This window comes from Lepidochelys olivacea (genome assembly GCF_965140295.1).
Source record: "Lepidochelys olivacea isolate rLepOli2 genome assembly, chromosome: 5".
In the NCBI taxonomy this organism is placed as follows: domain Eukaryota; kingdom Metazoa; phylum Chordata; order Testudines; family Cheloniidae; genus Lepidochelys; species Lepidochelys olivacea.
Genome location: NC_140415.1, coordinates 76,183,206 through 76,197,579, shown reverse-complemented (window position 1 = coordinate 76,197,579; position 14,374 = coordinate 76,183,206). Strand labels below are relative to the sequence as shown.

At 41.8% G+C, this 14,374-nt stretch overlaps 1 protein-coding gene and 1 long non-coding RNA gene across 4 annotated transcripts in view; one reads left to right on the top strand and one right to left on the bottom strand.

Moving 5' to 3' along the window:
* Positions 1–1,065: 1,065 nt before the first annotated feature.
* Positions 1,066–14,374, top strand: part of DTWD2 (DTW domain containing 2) — a 192,523-nt gene continuing 179,214 nt past the window's right edge. For all 3 annotated transcript variants that reach the window (XM_084629067.1, XM_084629066.1, XM_084629068.1), the window contains exon 1: positions 1,066–1,507. In XM_084629067.1, the coding sequence (XP_084485193.1) occupies positions 1,359–1,507 (149 nt within the window). In that variant the 5' untranslated portion in view covers positions 1,066–1,358. The remainder of the gene's footprint in view (positions 1,508–14,374) is intronic.
* LOC311520282 lies at positions 8,100–13,489 on the bottom strand. Its single transcript, XR_014711542.1, has 3 exons — positions 13,446–13,489; positions 9,953–10,092; positions 8,100–9,677 (listed from the first exon to the last, which is right to left on the bottom strand). It is a non-coding gene; the product is annotated as an uncharacterized lncRNA (long non-coding RNA).

Here is a 14,374-nt window from a genome sequence, read left to right as displayed (position 1 = left end):
GCCATAAAAGATATTATGAGGCACTATCAATTTAAATGTCACATTATAATTAGAGATAAGGTGAATGAGGTAATTTTTTTTTTTTGGACTGACTTCTCTTGGTGAAAGAGACAAGTTCTTGAGCTTACACAGAGCTCTTTTTCAGGTCTGGGAAAGGTATTCAGAGTGTCTCAGAAAAATACAAGGGTGGAACAGATATGTGTATAAGAGTTAACACACGTTACAATCATTCCCGATGACACTGATAGTAAACACCTCTGTAGTCATAGGACTAAGGAGGGTTAGATTGTTGTAATAAGCTACAAAGCCAGTGTCTTTTTTTTTTTAAATCCATGATTTTTAGTGTCTAGCACAGTTATTAATTTAAATTCCCAGGCTTATCTTTTAAAGGTGTTGTGCATGTGTCCACTGAGAACAAGGACTAAGGGGTCACACAGGGAGCTACTGTTTTATTAAAAGTGTTTGCTCACTGGGTGTTAGTCATAAAACGATGAAAGACATTATAAAGTTACTTAACTTTTAACAATAAGCTGAATTTATCAAAAATTAATTAAAATCCCCCCAATCTACTTTTCACTAATGGCCTGATCCTGCAAAGATTTGCACATAGAATATACCTACACTACAGAGTCTCCACCAGCATATGCTATAGCATAGATGCAGACCTATGTTTGTTTGCCTACATATAAATGCTAAAATAGAATAAAGTCAGGTTTGATTAACTCCAGTTGTGGACTACAATAATACATATTAAATAACAAAGCGAATTAAACTAATGCAGAATAACGCAGCCTACGTCCAGAACCAGCGCAGCCACTCATGGAGTTAACCCGGAGTAACTCTGGGCCAGTGCGGATGGAAACACACCTGCCCAGGATGTCTGGGCAGTTTCACTGTGGTGGGCGCGACGGCAGCGCCCAGCTCTCACACGCGGCTGGCAAACAGCGTGCCCCGGCCTCGAACACTGCCCGGGAACCTTCCCCCGGGCGCGGCTCTGGCGCAATTCCGCGGGGGGGCGGGGGGCTACGCAGCCTCCCCCCGCCCAGCCCCATCTCCTCCCCTCCTTCTCCGCTGGCATGGCGCCTCCAGACCGCGATAACCCGGTACCGCCCCCACCCCCGCACACACAAGGCGGGAACAGTGACCCTACCTGGCCTTGTGATTGGTTGAGCAGCCCATGGGGACGGTCCCACGATAGGCGCTTGACCCCCTGACACACACTCACACACGGGACGGGGGCCCTGCGGCCTGACCCGAGCTCCCCCCCGGCCGCCGCCTTTCGCGGCCTCTTAGCGCCACCTGGCGGCCGTCTCCCACATCGCAGCCTCGAGCAGCGGCTTTGCCCAGCCGGCGGCGAAATGGAGGCGGCAGCGGCTGGGAGCGAGGAGTCGGGCGCCGCGGAAGGGCCCGTTGGGACAGCAGCAGGGCGAGAAGATGGCGGCTGCGAGGGCCTGTGGGAGCTGCCGGTGGAGCACTGCGTGAGGCGGGCCGAGTGCGGGCGCTGCCGGTGAGGAGCGGGGCGCGGGGTCAGCCCGAGCCGGGCAGCGGGGCCTGGCGGCTGCGCCCCCTGCTGTTGTGGAGGGGGAAGCGCTGGGACACGGGCCGCTGTCTGCGCGCAGCTCTGCCCGCACCATGCGCGGGCCGCAGCGCGGGGCTCCGCCGAGTCAGCCTTGGGCGCGGAGCGGGGCGGGACGGGACGGGACGTGCCTTCGGGAGCCCCGAGGCGGGTCTTCTCGGGTGTCGCGGGGCGCTGGTCTCCGCCTACTGCTCCTTTGCAGGTGCAAGTGTCTCTGCTGAGCCACGGGCGGGGGTTGCAGCTCTGCCAATGGCTGACCTTGGCCAATCACTTCACCTCTCCATGCCTCAGTTTTCTCCTCTCCAAAAAAAAAAAAAAAAAAAAAAAAAGGGGGCGGGGGCAGATGATGTGGGTATTCCCTTTGTAAAGCACGGTGAGATGTACAGGTTGTGGGTTTTATACCGCACGCTTCACCTTAGCATCTGCACACATTCCACTGGTGCGGTAAGTGAGGGGGCCGCATTTTTGTTATGTATGTTCCCTTAGCCTTTCCCCTGAGGGAGATGTGTGGATGCAGATGGATGGGCAGGTACAAGGCAACAATAAGACCGTATTTGTCAGCTTTAGAGGCCCAACTCTTATAAGTGCATATAGATAGAGTTGAAATTACAGCAATAGCATTATAACCCCACCTGCTACAGTCCTGCTGGTAACTCATGGATCAGAAAGCTCAGTACCGAATGGTACATAAGAACGGTCAGACCAAAGGCCCATCTATCGCAGTATCATAGAATATCAGGGTTGGAAGGGACCTCAGGAGGTCATCTAGTCAAACCCCCTGATCAAAGCAGAGCCAATCCCCAATTTTTGCCCCAGATCCCTAAATGCCCCTTCAAGGATTGAACTCACAACCCTGGGTTTAGCAGGCCAATGCTCAAACCACTGAGCTATCCCTCCCTGTCTATGGACAGTGGCCAATGCCAGGTGCCCCAAGGGAATGAACAGAAGAGGTAATCATCAAGTGGTACAAAGCACAATATTCTAGCTCCACAACTTGGGTTATAAGTTTATGTACATATTCCTAGGAAAAACTGTTTAGTTGCCTTAAGTAGTCATTTCTACCAACCTGTGCTCTCCTGATTTTGATCAGTATACCCAAGTAGTATCCAGCAGATGCTGAACAGCTGTGAGGAGGACCTTAAAGCCCCAATCCTGCATGCACTGATGTGCGTGCTTAATATTCAGTGTATGTAAATGTGCAGGACTGCCCCAAAGCTATTAAGTCCTAAATCGGTGGATCATATAGTACCGTAGTTAAGTCAGAAAATAACCCAGTGTCAGTGAAAAATAACAGGAAATGGCATTTAAAAATAAAAAGACACGGCAGAACTAAGTTTGTGAAGTCTAGACTAGTACAGCGAACCTTAATTCTACTATTTAGTAGTTATCACTTTGTATTGTCCTTGCATTATCGTGTTACTGCTTTTTCAGTGTCCTTTACTTGTATTTCCCTTTAAAGAAACACTGATATTTTATCTTAACTTTTCTTGATAGAACACCCTTGAAATGGTGTGTATCAGTATTTTTAAAAAATCTTTAAAACAGTTTCTTTTTTGTTGTCGTGGTGTGTTTAGAAGGATCTTTTGGGTCAATTCCGGAACAATATTGCCAAATGTGCTTGAGCTCCCTTCCAACGACACTTTTTCCTCTTCCTCTCTCTTCACACTTTCTGTCTCTTCAGTTCATATCACAGGGTATGTCTGATTAAAACGCTACAGCAGCACAGTTTGTTTACCTTTGCGGGAGATACTGCTGCCTGCTTATTTACAGTGTCACCTGCAGGTGAGAATAGGCATTCACATCGCACTTTTCTAGCCAGTGTTGCAAGGTATTTACAGGCCAGATATGCTAAACATTCATATGCCCCTTACTGCTTCGGCCACCATTCCAGAGGACATGCTTTGATGCTGATGTTACTCATTAAAAAAAAATGTGTGAATTAAATTTGGAACTGAACTCCTTGGGGGAGAATTGTATGTCTCCTGTTCTGTTTTACCTGCATTCTGCAATATATTTCATGTTCTAGCAATCTCAGATGATGACTCAGCACATATTGGTTTTAAGAACACTTTCACAGCAGATTTGACAATCGTGAAATGAGCATAATTAAAAATTTAACTCTCAGTGGTGAAATGATAATTAATATTTATTCAGTGGTTTGAGTTGCACTCTTCCAATATTGTTGATAGAAGGATAATCTTTCTGTAGTCAGAAGTCAGTTTGTCTTGTGTTCTGTATGTTTTTGAATTATAGTGTACTCTTTACTCCTGGGGGAATTCTGCACCACTGCACATGTGCAGAATTCATGTCCTCTGCAGATTTATGTGCTTCCCCACAGAAAAGTGTTTTGTCAGGGAAGCTAAGGGAAGCCACAAGAGCAGTCATGCGACCCTGCCCAGCAGTATGTTTTGGGTGCTTAGGGCAACTGGCAGAGAGGTAAATCAATGGTGGGTCAGGGTGCGGGACTGGGGAAGATTCGGCTGGTGGCTCCTACCCTGCGCCAGGCTCAGCTGCTAGGTCCATCTGGGCTCTGGAGGACGGAACTTCCTCTGTCCCTGCACGGCATCCGGGGCTGGGTCAGACCCACCCCCAGATTTTTCTCCCCAGGCTGCAGGAAGCTCTGCAAACTCCCCAACCATCGCTCCTCAGCGGCAGAGATCACTGTATGGGGAGTTGCTCCCCCATCCACCCAACCCCCGTGCATCCAGAGCCCCTCATACCCAGATCCTCGTGGTGAGCCTTACCCCCCCCAGCCAAGAGCTCCCCCTACACCTGAACCCCCCCAACAACCTACCCCCACTCTGCTGAGTCCCACTCCCCCAGCATCTGGACCCCCCCACTGAATCCCCCACATCCCCCTGCTGAGTTCTCTTCCCCCCCACACACCCGGATCCTGCCCTGCTGAGCCCCAACCACCTTCACGCGGAGCCGCATTACCATTGCACCGAGAATCACTCAACAAGCCCCTGTGCATCCAGATTGCCTCCCACACCCAGATTGTCCCACACAGAACCCTCTCAATCCATACCTGTATCCTCCCACACTAAGTCCCTCCACACTTGGATCCTGCCAGGGTGAGCCTGCCTGCCCACACCTGGCATGTAGGGGCAGGGCCCTGGGGTGTTTTGTGGGGCAGGCTCGATCCTTGCGCTGTGTCAGGGTTGGATGCAGTCTCACTGCTGAGCCATGTCCGTGGGGGAGCTGCAGAGTGACCTCCTACCTCTGTGCAGCCAGTTGCCTGTGCTCCCCAATGCTATACTGGAGCCTCCACATTTATTTGACAAATAAAATTTGCAGAATTTTAAAATATTGTATGCTGAATTATTATATTTTGGCATAGAATTTTTCATTTTTTGGCGCAGAATGCCCTCAGAAGTAACTCTTCAAAATCCCTTCCAATACCACTGTAAGTTGGTAGAATGTTTCAAAGTCATTTTAACCCATTGATTGGGGAGAAATCTTCAGTTATCCCTGGAGTTGTTGTGGATAATGATATAATACTGCCATTTAATGCCTCATGGTGTATTTTTTGTACAAAGAAATTTGTTTAGATTTATAAAATGTGCTTATCAAACATAGGCCTTATTTATAAACAAGTTACACTAATTTAAAAGTAAACTATATGTTGCACAAACCCATTTAAACATTTTGAGGCAAAGTGTTGCTTTCATTTTAACTAAATCTGTTTCTGCATGGTTTAGTGTAAATACTCCAATGTTTGTGTATAGACAAGGCCATAGTTAAGAACACCTACAGAAATAAAATACACAATAGTTGAAAACTAAGCCAAAAGCAGGAGTAATCACTGGAGCTATCTGGCTTTAGATTCAGGAAGACAACTTTACATTTAGAATACCATCTTCACAAACAGGGCTAGATTTTTTTAAAAATGAAAATATAAGGTGTGTGTATATACATGCAAACTGCATAGAGTATATTAATAATAGATATAGCCCATGTCAGTGGACATCACAGATCTTTATGATCTTATTACGAGATGATGATTAAAGACTGTTCTAGGTTAGTGGATTATTGGTTTGTTGTACGTTCTTTTGATGCCAGTTCACAAACTGATTTTTACAATCCCCACTCAACCAAACGTGTTTTGGTTGGAGAAGCTATCAAGCTTGTTATAGGCTCAAAATATAACTCAATTGAAAACATGTATGCCTTGTTTGAAAACATGTCTATGGTGGGTCTAGCTGGGTAAACCATCAATTAAACTAGAATACTGGATTAGCTGGGATGGATACAATGTGAACTTGCCTGTCATGCCATTGATCTGCCAGCTCTAGTCCAGTGAGCAACCAGATGATTGTAATTGACATAAGTGCTGTTCTCTGAAGCCTGTCCCTTTAAAATACAGGTTATCTATTTTGTATTAATATAAAGTGATTGCTGTCAATAAGATTAGCAAGTGTCTCAAGAAATATTTAACAGAACTGACTTTGCTAATTCTAACAAAATGGAAAGTAACAGCTATTGATTCTTTCACCACCCCCATCATCCCACCCCTTCATTTAATGAACTTCGAAAGAGCTTAACATTTAGATGTGACTTCTCATCACATATACATTTTTGAATTTTTTGATGATTGCAATTGGTTTGCCATTTTTAAAGATTTTTTTTTCTGAACATTTAAGCAACCTGCTTAGCAACAGGGGTTTTTTTGTTTGTTTGTTTGTTTTAAATTGTAATCAAGAAAAGTAGATCCAATTTAATTTCTATGTCATTCTTGATAGCTATACTAAAAGAAACAAACCATATTCCCTTTTGAAATTTTGCTTTATATTTAAGCACAATTTCAATTTTAGGAGACCTCCTGTGGTCTCTTCCAACCCTAATCTTCTAAATGAGACCATGCAGATATTTTATTTTAAAATTATACTAAAATCCAAGCTGAGGTTTTAGGGTTAGGAAATGGTGCTCTTACGTAGACCAGTGCATTGCTGTTCCCTGAATGTGGTATGCTGCTTTAAAAAAGGTGGTTGGTCATATAAAAGAGGATGACATAAAGCAATATATAGCAATTTGTTGGCACAGATCTTGGTTAAAGGTCTGTAAAAGCTATGTGCACAGTTCTTCCACAAACTTCAAAGGGAATTGTGCATGAGAAGTATTTGGAGGAACAGGCCCTATGATTTTAACCAAGGAAAATTTAAATTATCTGGAATATCATCTGTAATAGATCTGTGTTCATGTGTTACTTGTGTGCTTGTGAATTGAGGTCTAGCAATCTGTGAAAGTAGTCCTAGGTATCTTTGTATGTTTGTGGAATAGGAGTAATAATTCTTGCTGTTGTGAAAAAGAAATCTTTTTAAGACAGCCGTTGCTGCTTTTTATAATTGTCATACTGTTTGTTTTTATTAGGGCTGTCAAGTGATTAAATAAATTAATCGTGATTAATTGCGCAGTTAATAATAGAATACCGTTGATTTAAATATTTGTGGAAATTTTCTACATTTTCAAATATCTCTATTTCAATTACAACACAGATTACAAAGTGTACTCACTTTATAAACAAAAGAAATTGTACTTTTCAATTCACCTAATACACGTACTATAGTGCAATCTCTTTTATCATGAAAGTTGAACTTACAAATGTAGAATTATGTACAAAAAACCTCCATTCAAAAATAAAACAGCATTATCTCCCGTAAATGTAAACAAACTTGTTTCTCTTAGGTTTCAGAGTAGCAGCCGTGTTAGTCTGTATTCGCAAAAAGAAAGGGAGTACTTGTGGTCTAAGGTGCCACAAGTACTCCTTTTCTTTTTGTTTCTTTTGGCGATTGGCTGAACAAAGAAGTAAGACTGAGTGGACTTGTAGGGTCTAAAGTTTTACATTGTTTTGCAGGGTGGATTTGATTGAAATCATGATTTAAATAATTAGTCAGGAAGACTCGATTTAATCATAATTTCTACATAAAAGTGCATTCTTGTTGGTTGTTATAACCTTAGTACATATTCTTCACAACTCAGAGATAGATATAGGTTTCATTTTTAGAAGGTACACACTATACATTTTTAGAGTGATTTATTTTGAAAACTTTTCGGATTAGTTTTACAGCTATCTCAGAAAATGAATGGTTGTTTGGTTATTTCATTTACCAAAGGCAATTTAAGCAGATATGTATGAAGTCATTGGGAGGTGAACTCTCTCCAATTCAACAGGTTAATCATTAATATTTGGAGGATTTTCTTGCCATCCTGCATTAGGAGGAGAACATCCCCAGACACACATTTAAATTGCTTTAGTTAACTGAAACAACAACATTTTGTATTCTGGATTTTTTTTTCTTCAACAGCAAACATATAATATTTTAACAAAACAAGCGTATGAATTTTTGAATTCAGCTAGATATTCAAGTTTTTTAAAATCAGGGTTGTTTTTGTTAAAATTGTTTTTTAACTAAAAGAGTTAAATGAAATATTGTAACAAAAACAACAAAAATTAAATTGACTGTCAGCCAGGTAACATGAGAAATTTAAAATATTGGCTTCTGCAGCTAAGTTGGTCGTCTTCACCTTCATTTTCATGTTTGTTCATAATCTGGAAAAGAAAAACAAGCTTTCCTGCTTTTTCAGGTCCCAAATGATTTCTCAATTTGGCATGAATTAGCCCAAAGGAAGATACCCCAGCAGAAGAAGCTACTGCTGTTAAAAGTGAGATTATCACTTCAACAGTCTCTGAATCTAAGTGCTTAAATGACTTCCACCAGTTCACTGGTATGACTTTCTTTAAAACATCATCAGGAAACATATTTCTTGAATGGTTCACACTTAGCTCTGAAGTTTATTGTAGTTGGCATTATGGAGGGATGATTGCTGGATGTCCATGTCATAGCCAACTCCTCTTCTTCAGCAGTTAAGGTTTCACCCTGGTACCGAGTATTGAGAATATTTGCAAGAAAATGAGCTGGAGATGGTGCTTGTCCCATTTGTTTTTTTAATACTTGTAATTTACCTCTGTCATTGCATATTTCTCTTTTTAAGATCTCACTCAGTTCCTTCCAAATTTCAACAGCATCAGCAATAGAACAGCTATTTCCCTGCATTTTGTTCAAGGCTACAGAAATAGGCTTTAGGGTACTCAGCATGTGTTCAACATTTCTCTTAAGCCCAATGTTGAGAACTTTGGCTATGACAGTGCCATCTATTTTTTTCATGATTTTGTTCTCAAACTGTCATCAGATTAGGCCAGTTCTTGATATAGTGCTCAAAACAGTCCACTACTGCGTTCGATCGCTCGTCTTGTGGGAGACTTAGCTTGGTTCCTCCCACATTTTTCCGAATAGCTGCTGCTAAGTGGTTGTTACAGAAGTATCTTGCAATTTCAGCAACATAAACCTTTATTTCTGGATCACTGAAGTCTTTGGCTAGGAGGTGCATCAAATGAGCACTGCAACCGTATGTTATTAGCTTGGGATTCTCTTCTAAATGCTTTTCTCATTTTGGATATAATTGCAGTATTGTCTGTGACCAAGCTGCGTACTAGACATTTGCATTTTTTTTCACAGTTTGTTATAGCTTTTACTGCTATTTCTTGTAAGTTTTCTGTTTTGTGTGCATTTCCTGAGGTATCAGTTGTTTCTGTAAGGAAGACATTCCCTTCTTCTGTTGTCACACAAGCACATACAACAGGATCATTGTGGACATTGCTCCACCCATCAAGACTCAGGTGAACAATTTCATCCTCCGGACCTTTTGCACACTGCTCAATTTCTCTTTCATATACTTTATCCAGCAATTTGCCTGCGACATCTGCCCTGTTGGGTGGACTGTATCCTGGTCTTAATGACTGAACCTTGTTAATGAAGTTAATCATACAGAAAGGAGAGTTTGTTGCATAAACAAACCAGGCAATTTTTTCATCAGTTACCTCTTTTGTAATCTGCTGGTTCTTATCACAAACTTACCTATGGTTGTTTCTGGATGATGGAGATTTTTTTTAATTCCTTTTTGTTACAGGTGATATACTGAGGCTATGTGACGTATATGATGTGACTAAAACATTTGGCAGACAACTCTGAAACTATAGAAAATGATGGTGATCTTGAAGGTGGATAGTCTTCAGAATTCTGTATGTTGAGGATGGATTCTCCTAAACAAAATAGGTCAATGCAGTTAATAATAACTTAAATACTGTTCATTGAGTATTCTTCATTGCATACACTGACACTCAGTACTACTTCAAAGGTGAAATTGTAAAAGGGAGATCTGCCTATTTCAGTTATTTTTTATCACAAGTGCATCTAAAATGATAGTACTGTAGCGTAACAACTATATTTTTTCCTCAAACATGAGAATTCAAGAATAGTCCAGAAGGAAGACAGGCACTCCTTAGGAAAGAAGTATGAAATAAAAAAGTTTACCAACCTGAAGATCCTGCATGTTCAGACCTGCTCCTTTCATCAACTTCCTCCTGAGAAGGAACACTTCTTGTGATGTTGTTTCATGCGGGCAACCAGGCCTTGCATTTCTTTGTTGCACTGTTTGCATTTTCCATGCATGCCTGTCTTACCCACAGGTAGAGGAACTTCATTAAAATATTCCCAAACTGGGTCTCTTTTCCATCCTGCTGTCATTTTAGGTTTTCCCTTCTAGTGAGAGAATGGTATGGTAGATCTCAAATCAGTGAAGGCTACATTCCGAAAACCTCAAGGCTTCTGGAATATGCTGCTCAAACAGTTTCACTTTTGTTTCTACTGCCTATCCCTCCCTTCTCCCATTTATCTCCAGACTTCTTCTCCTTGTCCAGATCTATTCCACCCCCAACAATCTTCTATTCATTGAACTTTTTGAAACTTTGCACTTTTAGAGAAAGGTAAGGGATTTACTCTGTGCACACAAATTCGCAGAGGGACAATAAGGTTGAGGTCTGTTATTTCTTGCCTCTATATATTATTTATTTATTTAAAAACATTTTTGCTGTTAACAAGCATGTTACCTCTGGAGACACAAATCCAGAGTTTGAGAACTGCAACACTAAGCATCTCCGATGGTAACTTCTAGACTGAGCACTGAATCCCATTGGGTAGATAGAAAGATTAACCTAAATAATCTATACAGAAGCCCGTGGAGCCTCATAAGATTGGGTCCCTAATCCATGAACTATTGGAACTCATTTACAAAACTTTCCTGAAACATTACATGAATATATTGTCTGATACTATAGAATTAGAATTTATAATCCCTATTCCATGATGAGATATCTTTGAGCTATAATGTATCTTAATTAAAACTATCTTTAGATAGGATTTTTACTCAAAAAGCATTTTATCCAAAAAATCTGATTTTTTAAAATTATTTTTTACAATCATTGTTTTTTATCCACCCTGTTTTGTTTTTGAGTGAAGTTGTCATTTAAAAAAACTACATTTGTAAGTTGCACTTTTGTGATAGATTGCACTACAGTACTTGTATGAGGTGAACTGAAAAATACTATTTCTTTTATAATTTTTACAGTGCAAATATTTGTAATAAAAATAATAAAAAGTGAGCACTGTACACTTTGTATTCTTTGTCGTAATTGAAATCAATATATTTGAAAATATGGAAAAACATTCAAAAATATTTAATAAATTGCAATTGGTATTCTATTATTTAACGGTGCAATTTATCCCTTTTTTTAATTGCAATTAATTTTTTGAGTTTATCGCATGAGTTACCTGTGATTAATCAAGAGCCCTAGTTGTGATAAAACATGTATACTTTAAAGGATGGCTGTTGTAAGAAAAACTAAATCTGAAATGATCAATCTGTGTTATGATCATTGTAACTATACATGAATGTTTTGGTGTACTGTACTTTATCCATGTGCTTGATGAAGGCTCTTAACCTAGATGAAGATAACTGACCCATTAGTGAAGAAAGATAATACACAACACCCCTGCATGCTACATAGCTTGTGAAGAATGTGGTGTGCTCAATAGTATCAGTAATGAATATGACATCTTCTGCAAGTTTTTTGATGAAAAACTAAGTGTGAAGAGGCAGCAGACTTTTCCTGAGCACAAAGATGTCTGCAGTTTCCTGGTGGCACATTACCGAGCTATATGAACTTGTTTTCCAATAAATACTTAACGTAAACATGAATTTTAACAAATTTGCTTTAATTTAGAAAAAATCTTAAGTATCCAAATTGCTTCAGAACCTTTGATTTCTTATGTTCTTAAAATGTGAGATGTAGGTACTTATCCTAGCTGCTCTAAATTCACAACAATTCTACCATCACTGAAAGTAATACTTCCATATCAGTGACTCCAGTTTTTTAGTATTTTTTTGTGCAGCTATTGATACAGCGACTCCTCTGTGGTGCATAATTTTAAACAAATGACTTACTAGCCCGTAGAGCAGGTATGGGCAAACTTTTTGGCCCAAGGGCCACATCTGGGTATGGAACTTGTATGGTTGGCCATGAATGCTCACAGAATTGGGGTGTGGGGGTGCGGGCTCTGAGGTTGGGCCAGAAATGAGGAATTCAGGGTGTGGGAGGGGGCTCAGGGCTGGGGCAGGGAGGTTGGGGCGCAGGAGGGGGTCAGAGGTGCAGGCTCCGGGAGGCGCTTACCTCAAGCAGCTCTTGGAGGCAGCGGCATGTCCCCTCTCTGGCTCCTATGTGGAGGTGCAGCCAGGGAGCTCCGCGCACTGCCCCATCTGCAGGTTCCTCCCTGCAGTTCCCATTAGCTGCAGTTCCCAGACAATGGGAGCTGCAGGGGTGGCGCTAGGGATGGGGACAGCGTGTGGAGCCCCCTGGGTACCTCTAAACATAGCAGCCGGACAGGGGACATGCTGCTGCTTCCAGGAGCCTTGGCACATGCGCATGGAGCTGTCTCCGACCCAGCTCCCCAGCTGGAGCGCGGGAGCAGGGCAAGCCCCAGACCCCGCTCTGCAGCAGGAGCTCGAGGTTCCAGATTAAACAGGCTGGAAGGCCGGATGTGACCCCCGGGGCGTAGTTTGCTCACCTCTGCTGTAGAGTATAATATTTTAAAAAACATCTTGCAGACTTCCTTAGCATTATGTTCTCACTGGAAATATTAAAAACCAAATAGAAACAGGATGACTAGTTGAGCTACTCTATCCCTGAAGAAAGAGTTTTTTATTGCCTTTGATTTTTGATATTTAGTGGTGCAGCAAAAAGAAGAAAAACCTTTTAAAAGGAATGATAATTTTAGAATTATTTTTATGTGACAGCAATATTTTTTGTTAAATTGCCCTCATGATTACAGCTAAATGTTAAAAGTAAGTTTTCCATATACACACTGGAGCTGCCAAATGTCAAACATGATATTTGTGTGGTCAAATATGTCAATTTCAATAGTTGCAAAAAGTTCAAAAGCCTGCAAAAAGGCAGAGTAGATTTTCAGCAGCACCAAGAAACATTAAGCAAGGAAGAGGCTGAACAGGTATAACATAAATAGAAGATTTGTTCATTTGAATTTTAACAAGTTCTGGAGCAGCAAACAAAAAACCTTACAATCAGATTGTGGCAGTAATTTCTTCCCCATTTCAGGGAGGTACAGACCTGCATTGCCATGTTGGGAGCACTGGGAATCACTATTCCATGATGTTTCTTGGAGCTCCCTGTCAGTCATGATGAGGGGCAAGTGTATCCCTTTCTCTGGATAGTTAGCTCTGGTGGCTAGTATTGTTACCTGGGGTTCTTTCAACCCAAAGCTCTTGGTAACTTTTACTCTGTGCGAGGTGGTGTCAGGAAATAAATCAGGGGAGACACAGCCGTCCAACCGATAGATGGCTGGCACAAACAGGACAGCACAAGAGTGCTTTCACTTAAAGGTAAACTTTACTTAGTCTCAAGCACTTACAGACCTCCGCAAAAGGTTAGTAAAAAACCCAAACCCTTGATAATTACCAAAGGTGAGTGTGGCTCTCGAGTGCCACAGCGGCAGGCTTCCGGTGGCCAAATCTTCCGTCTGCCTGTGGGGACTGCAAGATGTATCCAGAGGGAGAGTCTAAAAAGAGTCTAACTACCTTAAGCTTTTCCCCCTTATTTATACGTTAGACATGTCCCTTAAATAAAACTTGTTACAAGCAGTTTCAGTGGTCCAGTAAAAGGTTCCTTCTGATTATTGATTAACCAGGTGTGGGTTTTTCCAGAGTTTGCAGCCTTGAGGCCCCCAATAGATATTCCTGGGGCACATCCTGCTCTTCAAAAATGCATGTATCAGCCACTTAAACACAATTCTTATCACGAAGGACTCGGGGTCAAGCTGCCCTCTCTGTGGCACCCAAAGACCCCCCTCCCCTCCTGCCTTGGTTAAGCTAAGCCTGCTGACTTGGCTGCTTTTAGCAATAAACTATAGTGGTTTCAGGCACTTTACTGGTTTGCCAAAGTCTCCCCGTACAGTTTAGAGGTGAGAATAGGGCTATGATCCTGCCTCCTTCTGTAGTGGCCTGTACTCCAGGCGGTGATTAAAAGCAGGAATACCTTTTTTCCTCTTGTGCACCTGCCACTTAACATCTGAAGCTTGGAAAGAGACTATTTTCTTTTCCTTTTCCTTTTTGAAGCTAAAGAAATCTTTTTTTTCAGATGGCCTTGATAACTTTACATCTATGTGAGAAACCTTTGATGGGTTTCCCTTGGTATCTCAGAATCAGCCAGGGTTCTGTAAAATTGATCAAGTGTGCTCCCCAAAGTGATCACATAATCATATTGCTGCCATCCCTTGCCAACATAGTGAATGAGAAATAGAACTCTGCAATTGGTTTAGGTTTTTGCCTTGTGATGTGTGTGTGTGTGTGTGTGTGTGTGTGTTTGCGTGCACATGCACGCACGCGCGT